The sequence below is a fragment of the Canis lupus genome, chromosome 18 (assembly GCF_011100685.1).
Source record: "Canis lupus familiaris isolate Mischka breed German Shepherd chromosome 18, alternate assembly UU_Cfam_GSD_1.0, whole genome shotgun sequence".
Taxonomy (NCBI): domain Eukaryota; kingdom Metazoa; phylum Chordata; class Mammalia; order Carnivora; family Canidae; genus Canis; species Canis lupus.
The window spans coordinates 43931463-43942572 of NC_049239.1; the positions used below are offsets into that span (position 1 = coordinate 43931463).

An 11110-nucleotide genomic window follows, 5' to 3' on the forward strand; every position below is an offset into this window, starting at 1 on the left:
CCCATCTGTGAGAAAGAGTGCATACCTAGCTGGCAACGTTGCCAGGAGTGGTGTAGGAGTGGGCCTGGCACCCACGAGGTGGTGAGAAACGATGTTGCCCGCCACCACCTCCTGTGTTCTCCAAGACCTTTAGCCTCTCCTGAGGCCCCGGGACACAACCCCCTGGGTCATAGTGCTTGGCATGAGTGAGGAGGGCAGCTAGGATTCCCCTCCCAATATAGAAGAAAACTAAGCTGGAGAGGAGGGGGAGGGAGGGGGAGTGCAAGGAGGGGCTGTGGCTTTCTAGCAAGGTGCGTTGCTTAAAACCGCCTAGATTCTGTGGTCAGGCTAGACCAAGATTCGTTCGTAAGCAGCTCTTTCCCCTTCACCTGCAGATGATGACCCGTAGAGAGAATTGGGCAAAATAATGTACTACTACTTTCAGGGTACCAAGGCCCCGAGGGCCACGTCCCCGCGGGCTCAGCCCCGCGACCCCACCCAGGCCCCGCCCCTTTGCGCACAGCCAATCAGGGGCGGCCTCACCGGAGCGTCAGCTCCCTACCTCCCGCCGCTCCTCTCCCGCCACAGCCCCTTCTAGGGAGGCCGCCCGGTTTGGGAAGATTCCCAGGAGTCTCCCCCCCGTCCCTTGGGGAGCAGCTGAGGACCGGGAGGTGCACCCGTGGGCCGAAAAGCGCTTTGAGATTGAGGCCGACTTCGAGGACCAAGCCTCCCCTCAAACCATTTTACAGATGGGAAAACTCGAGACCCAGAGAAGGGAAACACTCGACCAGGTCACCCCTCGGCTAAGAGCGGAAGCCCGAAACGGAGTTTATTCCGGGAAGATGGGAGTGCACGTCCGCACAGTCCATGCGGGAGCTGTGGCCGAAGCCCTGCACTAACAGTGCTGACCAGGGGATCGAGACTGCGTGGAAGCCTGGACTCTTCCTTGCCTCAGTTTCCCCAGCACTCCCTCTGGTGGGGGACGGGAGACGAGGCAACTGGCCAAACGGGCTCCTGCCAAGACCCTCCTCGCGCCTCCCCAAGTCTGATCGAGGTTCCTTTAGCGAGCTGCCTCCCGGCCCTTTAAAATCCGGCCCTCCCGTTCGAGCCTCTCGGCGTTCCATTGGAGAGACTCCAGGGTCCTGGTCCCTGCTCTGGCATGAACTGCTCAGACTACCGCGGGAGCGGCCTGGAACTGCTAACTGCGCAGGCGCAAGAGCAGCCCACCCGGAAGGCGGAAAAGCCCGGTTCCAGCAGCGCCGGGAGGGTGGGGGGCGGAGAGCGTGTCAGCCAATGACCTGAAGGAGCAAGGAGGGCGGGATCAGGCCCGCAGTTGCTAAGCGCTACCCCGGTGGGAGGTGATCTAAGATGTGGGGTGAAGGGTGGCTCAATGGCCCTTCACGTCACCACCCTTCTGGCCCTCGGAAGTTGAGCAACGGTGAGGCGGGCCTAGGACCGGAAGCAGGAAGGAGGGCGCAGGAAGCAGGGTGCTGCAGCCCGTCGTACAGTCGGTCCGTGTGTCTGTCGGTCCCGAGGGCAGGATGGAGAAACTGCGGCTTCTGAGCCTCCGCTACCAGGAGTACGTGACTCGTCACCCGGCCGCCACGGCCCAGCTGGAGACGGCAGTGCGGGGCCTCAGTTACCTGCTGGCAGGTGCTAGCCCGACCTTTGCCCCACCCCTTCGGGGCTCTGACCCCTGACCCCGCCGGCCCCTTCCCTTCAGAGTCGGGGTAGTGACCGCTGTGCTTGAGAACTACCTTGCAGGTTCCCGTAGGGCATAGGGAGGGGCCGTCGGGGCCCGAAGCCGCAGGCTGAGGCAAATGCTCACCGCCCCCTCGTGTGCCTTCCCCCAGGTCGCTTCGCCGATTCGCACGAGCTGTCGGAGCTGGGTGAGCGGGGCCCTGGGCTGGGCGGGGGGCGACCGCCGGGGTCGCAGTCCTAGGTTTTCCGTTCGATCGTCCTGTGCTGTGACTGAATCGGACAAGGCCCAGCGGCCACTGTCTTGGGCCCTCCGTGTCCCCATGGTCGGGAGACCAATCTGGGGGCCTTGACTGGTCGGGCAGCTGGCCAAGTACCTCTCCTGCCTTTGCCCGGTTAATCCTCCCTATAGTCCTATGAGGTAGGTTCTGTTACTGTCTTCAGTGTCCGGTTGAGGGGACAGAAGTTCGGTGAGGTTAGGGGACAGCTACTGATGATCCCGGAGCCAGGATTCCAACTCGGATTTCTCACATTCAAGGAGCCCCACACTGTAACTGCCTCAGGAGTGTTTGCCCAGGGAGCCCTGGAGGTAGTGAAGGGAGAGATGGAGCCGCCAGGTGACCGGTGCCCAACAGCAGGGCGGCAGCTGCTTTGTCACCGAGATCAAACCATCCTTTCTTGTTCCAGCCACCCACACGAGATCCTCCTGGGGAGTGTGGAGCTCGGAGGGGGTGGGTGGGGAGGCAGGTTGGTTTCCACACAGTCTGCGGCGGGCGGAGTAAAGCAAGTGACAGGCGATCCCTGCGGCCCTGGGGAGAGGGGGAGGGTGTCGAGGCTGCAGAACCAGCCCTTCAAGGCCACACCGTCCCCCTCAGTGTACTCTGCCTCTAACCTGCTCGTGCTGCTCAACGATGGCATCCTGCGGAAAGAGCTTCGGAAAAAGTTACCTGTGGTGAGAATTCCATCGGGAGCTGCGGGCGGGAAGCACAGGGACTAAGAGTGAAGGAGTAACCAGCAGCCCACGTATGTAGCATGGGCTGTGGTCTCAGAGCGTGAGACGTGCCTCCGTCCGTCTGAGTTTCAAGCCATCTCGTTAGGTGAAGGAGCGAGTTGTCAGTGCCCCTCAGATGAAGAGACTGAGTTTCAGAGACCTGGAGTAGCAGGTCCCACCTGGAGAACTCAGGCCTGCACTTATAGTTGTAGGGGAAAATCCACTCCTCCTGTCAGGCTTCCTAGGGGGGAGGGCCTGGGGCAGCCCCCCACCCCCGAACCCTGACCTCTGGGCCTGGGGTCCTTGCAGCCTCTGTCCCAGCAGAAGCTGCTGACATGGCTGAGTGTGCTGGAGTGCGTGGAGGTGTTCATGGAGATGGGGGCCGCCAAGGTGTGGGGTGAAGTGGGCCGCTGGCTCGTCATCGCCCTCATCCAGCTGGCCAAGTATGTCGGGACCGAGGAGGGCAGGTCCTGGGTGGGGGTGTCTCGGGACCAGCAGTTCATATGGGGTTCACAAGAGCACCCCTGACCCCCTGGGGCTAGCTGCCTCCCCTGCACTCCCCACCCAGGGCTGTCCTGCGGATGTTCCTGCTGATCTGGTTCAAGGCTGGCCTCCAGACCTCACCCCCCATCGTTCCGCTGGACAGGGAGACCCAGGCACAGTCCCCAGGTAAGCTGCTTCTATACTCTGGGGTGGCCTGGGACATGGAACTAATTTGTGGGTTCAGAGCGGGCCAGCAGGAGTGGCGTATTGTCTGTTTATGGAGCACATCTGTCCCTATCAGCTCAGTTTGCTCTCATCACCCTGTAACGTACAGAGAAAAAAAAAGAAAAATTAGGCGAGGGGCAAAATCAGAACTTGGACTCAGAACTACTGGCACCAGAGTCCTCATTCCTTTTTGTGGGTGGCAGGAATAGGGGGCAAAGCATGAATAGGACACAGAGGTCTTGCCAACCATGTCTTTGGGACTCGTTCTGTATTTCAAGAGTTGCATGAGGCAGGGTACTTGACATATCTGTCCCTTCAGGGCTTTGGACTCCTCACCAATTGGCCACCGGGCCTGGCGCTTCTGGCCTTCAGTGGGGACCGTTCTTTGTTTCTCTACCTGGTCATATTGCAAGCAGGGGACTGAGAAGACCTGGCCCTTCTGGTGCTGTGGTCCACACAGTTATGGTTGGGCTGGGCCTTCCTGGCCTCACTCCAGTCCCTGGGAAGCCTGGGTTTGGGGCAGCTCCCCTGCCTTGGGTGATGCTGGGCTTTGCCCAGGCCAGGGGGAGTGCTGACCAGAGCACCTCAGCTGCCACCTTAGTGCAGGCTTTTCCATGTCCTTCCATTCTCCCCTTAGCCTGTGAGCATTCTCTGCATGCAGGTTCTCTGCAGGTTCTGCTGGAAATATGTCCCTTTGACAGAATCTCTGTCCTTGCTCTTAGATGGTGACCAGAGCAGTGGCAGCCAGGAGCAGTCATACGTGGGGAAGCGGTCAAATCGAGTGGTACGAACCCTCCAGAATAGTAAGTGTAGGATGTAGTGGCCTGGGCACCTCAGTGCTGAGGTCAGCCGCGGCCTGACTGCTCATCAGCTGCCTTTGTGTTCTAGCTCCCTCCCTGCACACGAGGCACTGGGGAGCCCCCCAGCAGCGGGAGGGACGACAGCAGCAACAGCGTGAGGAGCTGAATGTTCCCCCCACCCCACTGGGGCTGCAGGAGACCATCGCCGAGTCCTTGTATATTGCCCGGCCCCTGCTGCACCGTATCCTCTGCCTGCGGCTGCCTGGCACTACAGGGCGGGCCAGGAGTGGGGCGGGCGGGTGGGCCACGTGCTGGAGACATCCTTGACACCTTGGCCGTCAGTGCTCAGTCTGGGCCTGTGGGGTCAGCGGTCGTGGACACCCTGGCTCCTGTCCGGCGTCGTGGATGTGACCAGGTGAGCCTGGGTCTGCCCGGGGAGTGCACTCCTTCTGCCGGGCTTCGTGCTGCAGGCCTGTGCAAGGGGGGCACCTGAGCAGACCGGGCCCCCATTGCTAGCCCTGACTGGTGCCCCTTCCGGCCTCCAGCCTGAGCCTTCTGAGCGACAGGAAGGGCTTGACCCGGAGGGAGCGGCTGGAGCTACGGCGCCGGACCATCCTGCTACTCTACTACCTGCTGCGCTCCCCATTCTACGACCGCTTCTCCGAGTGAGGACAGGCCCCTACAAGTGGCGAGGCCCACTCTCGGCTCCAGCCCCTGTGCATGCCTTCCCTTCCTCCCAACTTCCTCCATCCTTGGGCACTGAGCACCCACTGTGTGCTGTCCTGGGTGTAACCATTTCCCTGGCCTGGCCCAGCCCTGCCCCAGAGCTGGCAGGCCGTGGGCACATACATGCAGGAGTTAAGCAGCATCAGCTCACAGAGGGCAGGGCTACCAGGATGGTGGCGGGTGCGGACTTTCTTCCTGTGAGGTAGTCCGGATCCCCACTTCACAGAGGAGGCCCTCGAGGTTCAGGGAAGTTTAAACAGAGCCACCCAGCCAGCCAGTGGCAGAGCCAGGTGCCACGTCTGTGCTCTCCCTTGGCCTGTCCCTACCATGCCCAGCACCTGCTCTGTCACCTTCGAGGGTCCAGAGCTTCCAGCTTCAGCCAGACACAGAGGGCCTACTGGTAGCAAGTAAGGGGGACTTGGGGGCAAGTTCCCCAAGGCCTGCCAGGTGACTGCCTGAGGGCAGACAGATCTGAGGAGGGGTCCCTCTGGACAATGCCAGGGGCCATGAGATAGACTGGGGGCTCCTGGAACCCCCTCCATCTCTGTCTTAACTAGTCCTCTGCTAGAAGAATAGTAACTGGAATTACATACATACATACATTTATTTATTTATACTTTATTTTTGAAGATTTTTTAAAAAACATTTTATTGATTTATTCATGAGAGCCACAGAGAGAGAGGCAGAGACATAGGCAGTGGGAGAAGCAGGCTCCCTGCGGGGAGCCCGATGTGGGACTCAATCCCGAGACTGCAGGATCACGACCTGAGCCAAAGGCAGATCCTCAACCACTGAGCCACCCAGGCGTTCCTAGAATTACAATTTAATATTAAGACCACATGACCTCTGTTTTGCTTTGGTTTGATTTGCTTTGTTTTTGAGGCAGTAGGAAATAGGTTTACACCACATTGGTGAAAATAAGCCTGGCCTAGCAATTCTTATTTTTCAGATAAGTGCAAGCTCACAAGGTACTGAAGCCAAATCCTATTCCTAGCGCTAAAGGAATATTCCAGAGACATACAGGGACCATATGACCTCTCCCCACAGACAGCCTGCATTTTGCAGAGGAAGTGTAGCCCCAGGATCTTGGAACTGAGGCATTTTGAGGCAACAGTACATGCAGAGATGGCTCTGCAGGCAGCAGGCCTCTAGTGGGGCATGCGCACCTGCCGACCTGAGCAGCCTAGCACCCTTACAGCAGTGACCCAGACTGAGAAAGTTCTAGAAACCTGTCAAGAGAAATTCCTGGTCCCCCCCAGAGGACAGGAAGCCCCCTTTCCTTACTGTTGGAGACCGAGTATGTCTCTGGAGCTGGGCTGCCCGCCTGTCGTGTGACCTTGGGCAAGTGGTTGAACCATACTGTCCCTCATCTGTAAAATGAGGACATGAGAGTGCCCACCTCATTGGGTTTTTGGAGGTCTTAACTGACCTCATCCTACAGTAGCACTTAATGCAGAAACACTTAACAAATGCTCAATCTAACCATTGCTTCTCTCGTTACGATCCCGAACGCCATTGTCTTACCCACGTTCTCCCGGGGGAAAGCCCTGTCTCTGAAACAAATAGGGCCTTGGGCCTGCCCCTTCCGCTGAGGGTGCCCCCCTCAGACTGCTCCCCTGCGACCTGGTCACTCAACATTGACTTGTGAGCTTTCAGGGTGGCTCGGCTCTTCTGACTGTCCTTCCCTCGGGGCCCTCATCGACCCTGTGCTGGGATTGTCCCGCACGTGGAGCATGTTGACTCAGGGGGAGAGCAGTGGGAGGAGGGTCTGGGGTGCCGTGAGTAAGCCACCTGCCCAAAGCTGAGCTGTGGGCGGCCCGGGCCTGTGGCCCAGAGCTCTCCTCCTCTTGTACCAAGGTCTGCAGGCACCCAGGCCACCCTACTCAGCCTGCTCCCTGTTTATCTTCTCTCTGCAGGGCAAGGATCCTCTTCCTGCTCCAGCTGCTGACAGACCACGTCCCGGGCATTGGCGTGGTCGCAAGTGAGTATGGGATAGGGTGTGACGGTTACCGAAAATCATGAATCTTTTGAGTGGCCCCGGGTCTTCTGTTTTATCTCCTTGAAACTTGATTCTTAACACCATCAGGAGAGGGAGCCCAGATGTCAGGTTGGGTGGGTGACAGCTTCTGGGCAGGCCCCAGGCCTGAGCCATAGAGCCTCAGGGGTGGCTGGAAGAGGGTGTCCTGTCTTGGGACACCCTGGGCTGTCAGCCTTTGCCCTGCGCCGGGATCCTGGAGCTGTACACTCCTGGCTTCTCTGGGGATTCTCTGGCAGAGCTGGAGCCCACCAGGCGTTTGGAGCTCTTACCTCAGCAGAGGAGGTCTTTGCAAAGGGAGACCGAGGTTGCTACCCATGGCGCCTCCCTAGGGGCGGCCAGGCGGGGCAGTCACTTGGGCTTCTGGCTGGGCAGATGTGAGCAGCTGTACTGGGCAGCTGTGGCTCAGAAGGGCCTTTGGTAGAGCAGAGTCAGATTGGAGTCTGGCCCTCAGCCCCGAACTCTTTCATTGCAGGGCCGCTCATGGATTACTTGCCCACCTGGCAGAAGATTTATTTCTACAGTTGGGGCTGACACATCCCGGGAGTGGGTGCAGGGAGGGGCAGGGCGGCACGTTCTGCTGCTGTGGGCAGGGGGTGCCTGGGCCGTTCAGTTCCCCGGGGCCCCTTTGCCCTAATAAAACTGACTGGCAGCGCCCGAGCATGTGGCCTCTCCATGCCCGCCGCCCAGGGCTCCCAGCACCCCGCCTGGCCAGCAGAGCACCCCCCTGACAACCTCGACTTTTCACCCTCGGGTGATGGAGCCGCTACTGCTCGCACTTGTCCCTGGGCCGAGAAGCCTCTATCAAGACTGGGACCTGGACTCCTCTGGCCACAGAAACGTGGGATTTAGCCTCATCAAACGTGGGAAGCTACAGACGTAAACTCAGCTCCTCTCACCGGTCCCTGGTGACAAAAGACAAGGCCGAATGGGCAGTGGGCGACAGCTGCCTGTTGTCCTCTGGCCAGAGCCTCTGCCCCTTTCTCCAGGACCCTGTGGATCCCGCCGCCCTAGGTGGTGGCTGCAGGCCAGCCTCTCTGGGTGGAGCCTGGTGAAAGGTGGGCCCGGTGTGGCTCGGGGACACGGCAAGCCCTGAGCCCTCACTTGACAGCAAGAGGTCTTCTCCCTGAGCAGAGGAGATCAGGCACCAGCCAGCCCTGGGGCCAATGCTGGGGGTGGGCTTGGAGGGTCCGGGAGCCCAAGAGGCTCTGGGGAGAAGCGGGTGCAGGTTCAGGGCTTATGAGCTGGGGTCTCGGCCAGCTTCCCGGTGGCCACATCTCCTGGAGCCACACACGCTGCTGGGGAGGGTGCAAGGGCCCAGGCAGAGCAGCTGCAGCCCAGCCCTTCCGCCCGGACTATCACCTTCCTCAGCCTCCGCCCCGTCCCCTTTGCCCTCTGGACAGACCCTACTCTCCTGCTAGAGTCTCTAGCCCGGTGAGCGGCCCTTCAGTTCTGAGGGCTCCATCTGCACCAGCCTCTGCCCTGCCTCACGTCCTCTGACACCCTGCAGGGAGCCCTGGGAGGGGGTGCCACCTCCCTCTGCTCCCCTCAGGTACCTCTGGGGAAGGCTCACCCAGCTCCTGGGCCGGAAGGTGAAGGGACAAGCCTTCCAGTGCTCACAGCTTGAGGCCTGACCTTCCATTGAGCGCAGTGACTCGCTGGGCACCTGCCCTGTAGCGGGCGCTGGGCCTGGTGCTGCGCATGCGGCGAGGAGGAAGCAGGCCTCCTTGCTGTCGGGCTCTCGCCCAGATCGGGGGACACATAAGCGCCGGGGTGTGGGCAATAGCTTGAAGCGTGTACCTGCGGGAGTCCGGGCAGAGGTGGGCCAGCAGGGGTGCTGGCTGCCTAGCTGACACCCGCGGAGGGCGCGCCGGCCGGGAGGCCTCCGGTCAAGAGGCTTTCCAACGGGTGACCCTGCGTCCACCCTGCATCCGCGTTGGGCGGGGAGGGGAGGTTGTGTGCAGCACAGCGGGCACGTGATGTCACAGCAGTGGGGGCCGCGGCAGGGGCAGGAGGGGTGAGGCGGGAGGCCATGGGCCAAATCCGACGGGGGCATGACGGGGGCATCGCAGGCCTGGCGAGAAACAGACCTGCCTCCAGAGGGCAGGGAGAAGGGGCCCTTTCAACCTCCTCCCAGCGGCCTGGTGCCGGGGCTGTGGCGGACCTTGCCAGAAGCTGAGCAGCGGCGGGCGGGCAGGGGCCCTAACAGAGGATGGAGCCTGCTGAAGGCCATGGCAGGGGGAGTGTGACAGGGTGGAGGTGGAACCCTGGCAGGTCCCGGGACTGGTCGTGGAGAGAGGGAGGGAGACGGTGGCATCTCAGAGGCACAGTCTGCAGTGAAAGAGATGCCAGCGCTCGTGAGCCTCGGGGTTCCTGAGGACAGGAGCCAGGGAGGCCCCTCTGGGCCTCGGGCACCTTGGCGGTGACAGGACTGGGCCGGACCCGGGAGGTCTGCGGTCTTCGGAGCCACGGGGTTTCCGAAGCAGAGCCCTGCTCGGCCCTCAGGCTCGGATTCCATAGGTGTGTGTGGATGGGGCCTGGGGGGTGTGTGAAGGCCCCGGCTCCTGACGTGAGCTGGCCCATGTGGCCCGAACCCGGCTGGGCAGGAATCAAAGGCAGGGCCCCACAGCTTTGCCTCAGCCTGAGACGAGACTGTCTCCATGCTATCGTTTATTCATTCGACAAATATTGAGCATCCACCAGGAGTGGCTGGGGCTCCCGCGGTGAACAAAACCAGTCCCAACCTCGGGAAGCTTCCACTCCAGGCAGCAAGTTGCAGGCTTTGCCACCTAATTCCAGATCGCTCTGTCCAGCCTCGGGGGTGGTGGCAGGGCCTGTGGAGCCCCGGGGCCAGGCTGCTGGAAGGTCGGGGAACAGTGGGGAAGTCTCTTAGGCTCCCCCCACAGCGGCATCTCCGAGTGGGCCCATGGCCTGCTCTGGGCCCTTCGGCTGGCAGGACGCCCCCGGCGTCACCCAGGAGAGACGGTGGTGGCAGCAGGATGGGCAGGGGCGAGCGGCAGAGTGGGAATGGTTGGGGCTCTCCGTGTGACCTCCCCTGTGGGCCACACCTCGGGCCCGCACGTGTGTACCTTACCTCACATAGACGAGAAAACGGGGGCGCACAACTGTGACACGTCCACCTCGCAAGAGGCAAGGTTGGGATGAGAACTGAGATCAGACTCCAAAGGTCTGTGCCCTTAGTCCTTGGGCAAGGACACTAGAGCCAGATGTGGTTTGGCACCTGTTGGCCGACGGGGTCAATAAAATCAAACCAAACCAAACCCCGCCTGGAGGTTTCGGGCCTAGCCGCGGGGCTGGCGCTGCCACCGAGCCCTGGAACCAGCGGCCTTTGTGAGGTGGCCCTGGGGGTTGGCAGCAGTTCCATCCTTGGGGGGGGAGGGGCTGCAGAAGCCCGGGACAGGGACCCGGGTAGGAGATGGTTCTCACCATGCTGGGGGCTCTGTACCCCAGGGCCGGGCTGAGCCTCTTCCTCCTCTACCTCATCCTGGCAGCTGCACTCCTCCACCCCCAGCCACTGAGGTAACTCCGGGAGGGCGGGAGGGAGGGGGGGGGCCGAGGGTCAGGGGCCCCCAGGGGCTGGGGCCTGGCAGGTGGGGGGCTCTGTTGTGCTGCCTCCCGCTCCCCTCCCCGCAGAGGGGGGCTGGCTGGCACCACGATCCTGGGTGTCGAGGCTCACCAGTCCCCCACCCTGAGCCTTCACAGGGAGGTGGTAGTGGCCTCCAGAGCCAGGGCTGAGCACCCCAACATCTCCCACAGGCCTCAGCAATCTGTTCCTGAAGAATTCTCAGCCCCTCTGGAACTCTCGCAGCCACTTTCCGGCCTGGTGGATGGTAGGATCTCAGCCCTGCCCGGGGCCCTGATGGGGACACGTGCCCTAGGGGAGGGCGCCCACGACCAGCCCCGGGGTCTTGTCATCCCAAACGGCACCGTTCTGGGGTGACCTCGGCCGATTCCCCCAGCCACCCACACCCTCTTCTCTCCCTAGACTATGGGGTTCGACCCAAGCACCCCTGGCCACGAGGCCCTCGCCCCCTCCTCTCCCGGGCCCAGCAGCGCAAGCGGGACGGGCCAGACATGGCTGAGTATTACTACGACGCACACCTGTGACGGGAGCCCCTTATAAAGCTATTCTGTGCAGCAAAGGCTTGGGCT

General features: G+C 61.4%; 2 protein-coding genes across 4 annotated transcripts; both read left to right on the top strand.

The window, feature by feature from the left end:
- The first annotated feature begins 534 nt into the window (after positions 1–534).
- On the top strand, positions 535–7683 carry PEX16 (peroxisomal biogenesis factor 16). Of its 3 annotated transcripts, none has more exons than XM_038563484.1 (11): positions 535–1632; positions 1833–1868; positions 2553–2629; positions 2978–3111; positions 3237–3337; positions 4099–4179; positions 4265–4417; positions 4512–4591; positions 4722–4841; positions 6819–6883; positions 7413–7683. In XM_038563484.1, exons 1-11 carry the CDS (start codon positions 1521–1523, stop codon positions 7666–7668), a joined length of 1215 nt encoding a protein of 404 aa, XP_038419412.1. In that variant the 5' UTR covers positions 535–1520; the 3' UTR covers positions 7669–7683. The 3 variants fall into 3 exon arrangements, with proteins under 3 accessions (XP_038419412.1, XP_038419413.1, XP_038419414.1); XM_038563485.1 differs by having other exon boundaries at positions 4515–4591; XM_038563486.1 differs by having other exon boundaries at positions 538–1632; positions 4519–4591; positions 7413–7598.
- A 1912-nt stretch (positions 7684–9595) lies between these two features.
- C18H11orf94 (chromosome 18 C11orf94 homolog) lies at positions 9596–11100 on the top strand. Its single transcript, XM_038563487.1, has 3 exons — positions 9596–10477; positions 10715–10788; positions 10944–11100. Exons 1-3 carry the CDS (start codon positions 10374–10376, stop codon positions 11063–11065), a joined length of 300 nt encoding a protein of 99 aa, XP_038419415.1. The 5' UTR covers positions 9596–10373; the 3' UTR covers positions 11066–11100.
- The last annotated feature ends 10 nt before the right edge of the window (positions 11101–11110 follow it).

Coding starts and splice junctions, on each gene's coding strand:
- PEX16 (XM_038563484.1), top strand. CDS start 1,521: ATGGAGAAACTGCGGCTTCTGAGCCTCCGCTACCAGGAGTACGTGACT. Junction 1,633..1,832: donor CCTCAGTTACCTGCTGGCAG/GTGCTAGCCCGA, acceptor GCCTTCCCCCAG/GTCGCTTCGCCGATTCGCAC. Junction 4,180..4,264: donor GGTACGAACCCTCCAGAATA/GTAAGTGTAGGA, acceptor TTTGTGTTCTAG/CTCCCTCCCTGCACACGAGG.
- C18H11orf94 (XM_038563487.1), top strand. CDS start 10,374: ATGGTTCTCACCATGCTGGGGGCTCTGTACCCCAGGGCCGGGCTGAGC. Junction 10,478..10,714: donor CTCCACCCCCAGCCACTGAG/GTAACTCCGGGA, acceptor CATCTCCCACAG/GCCTCAGCAATCTGTTCCTG. Junction 10,789..10,943: donor ACTTTCCGGCCTGGTGGATG/GTAGGATCTCAG, acceptor TTCTCTCCCTAG/ACTATGGGGTTCGACCCAAG.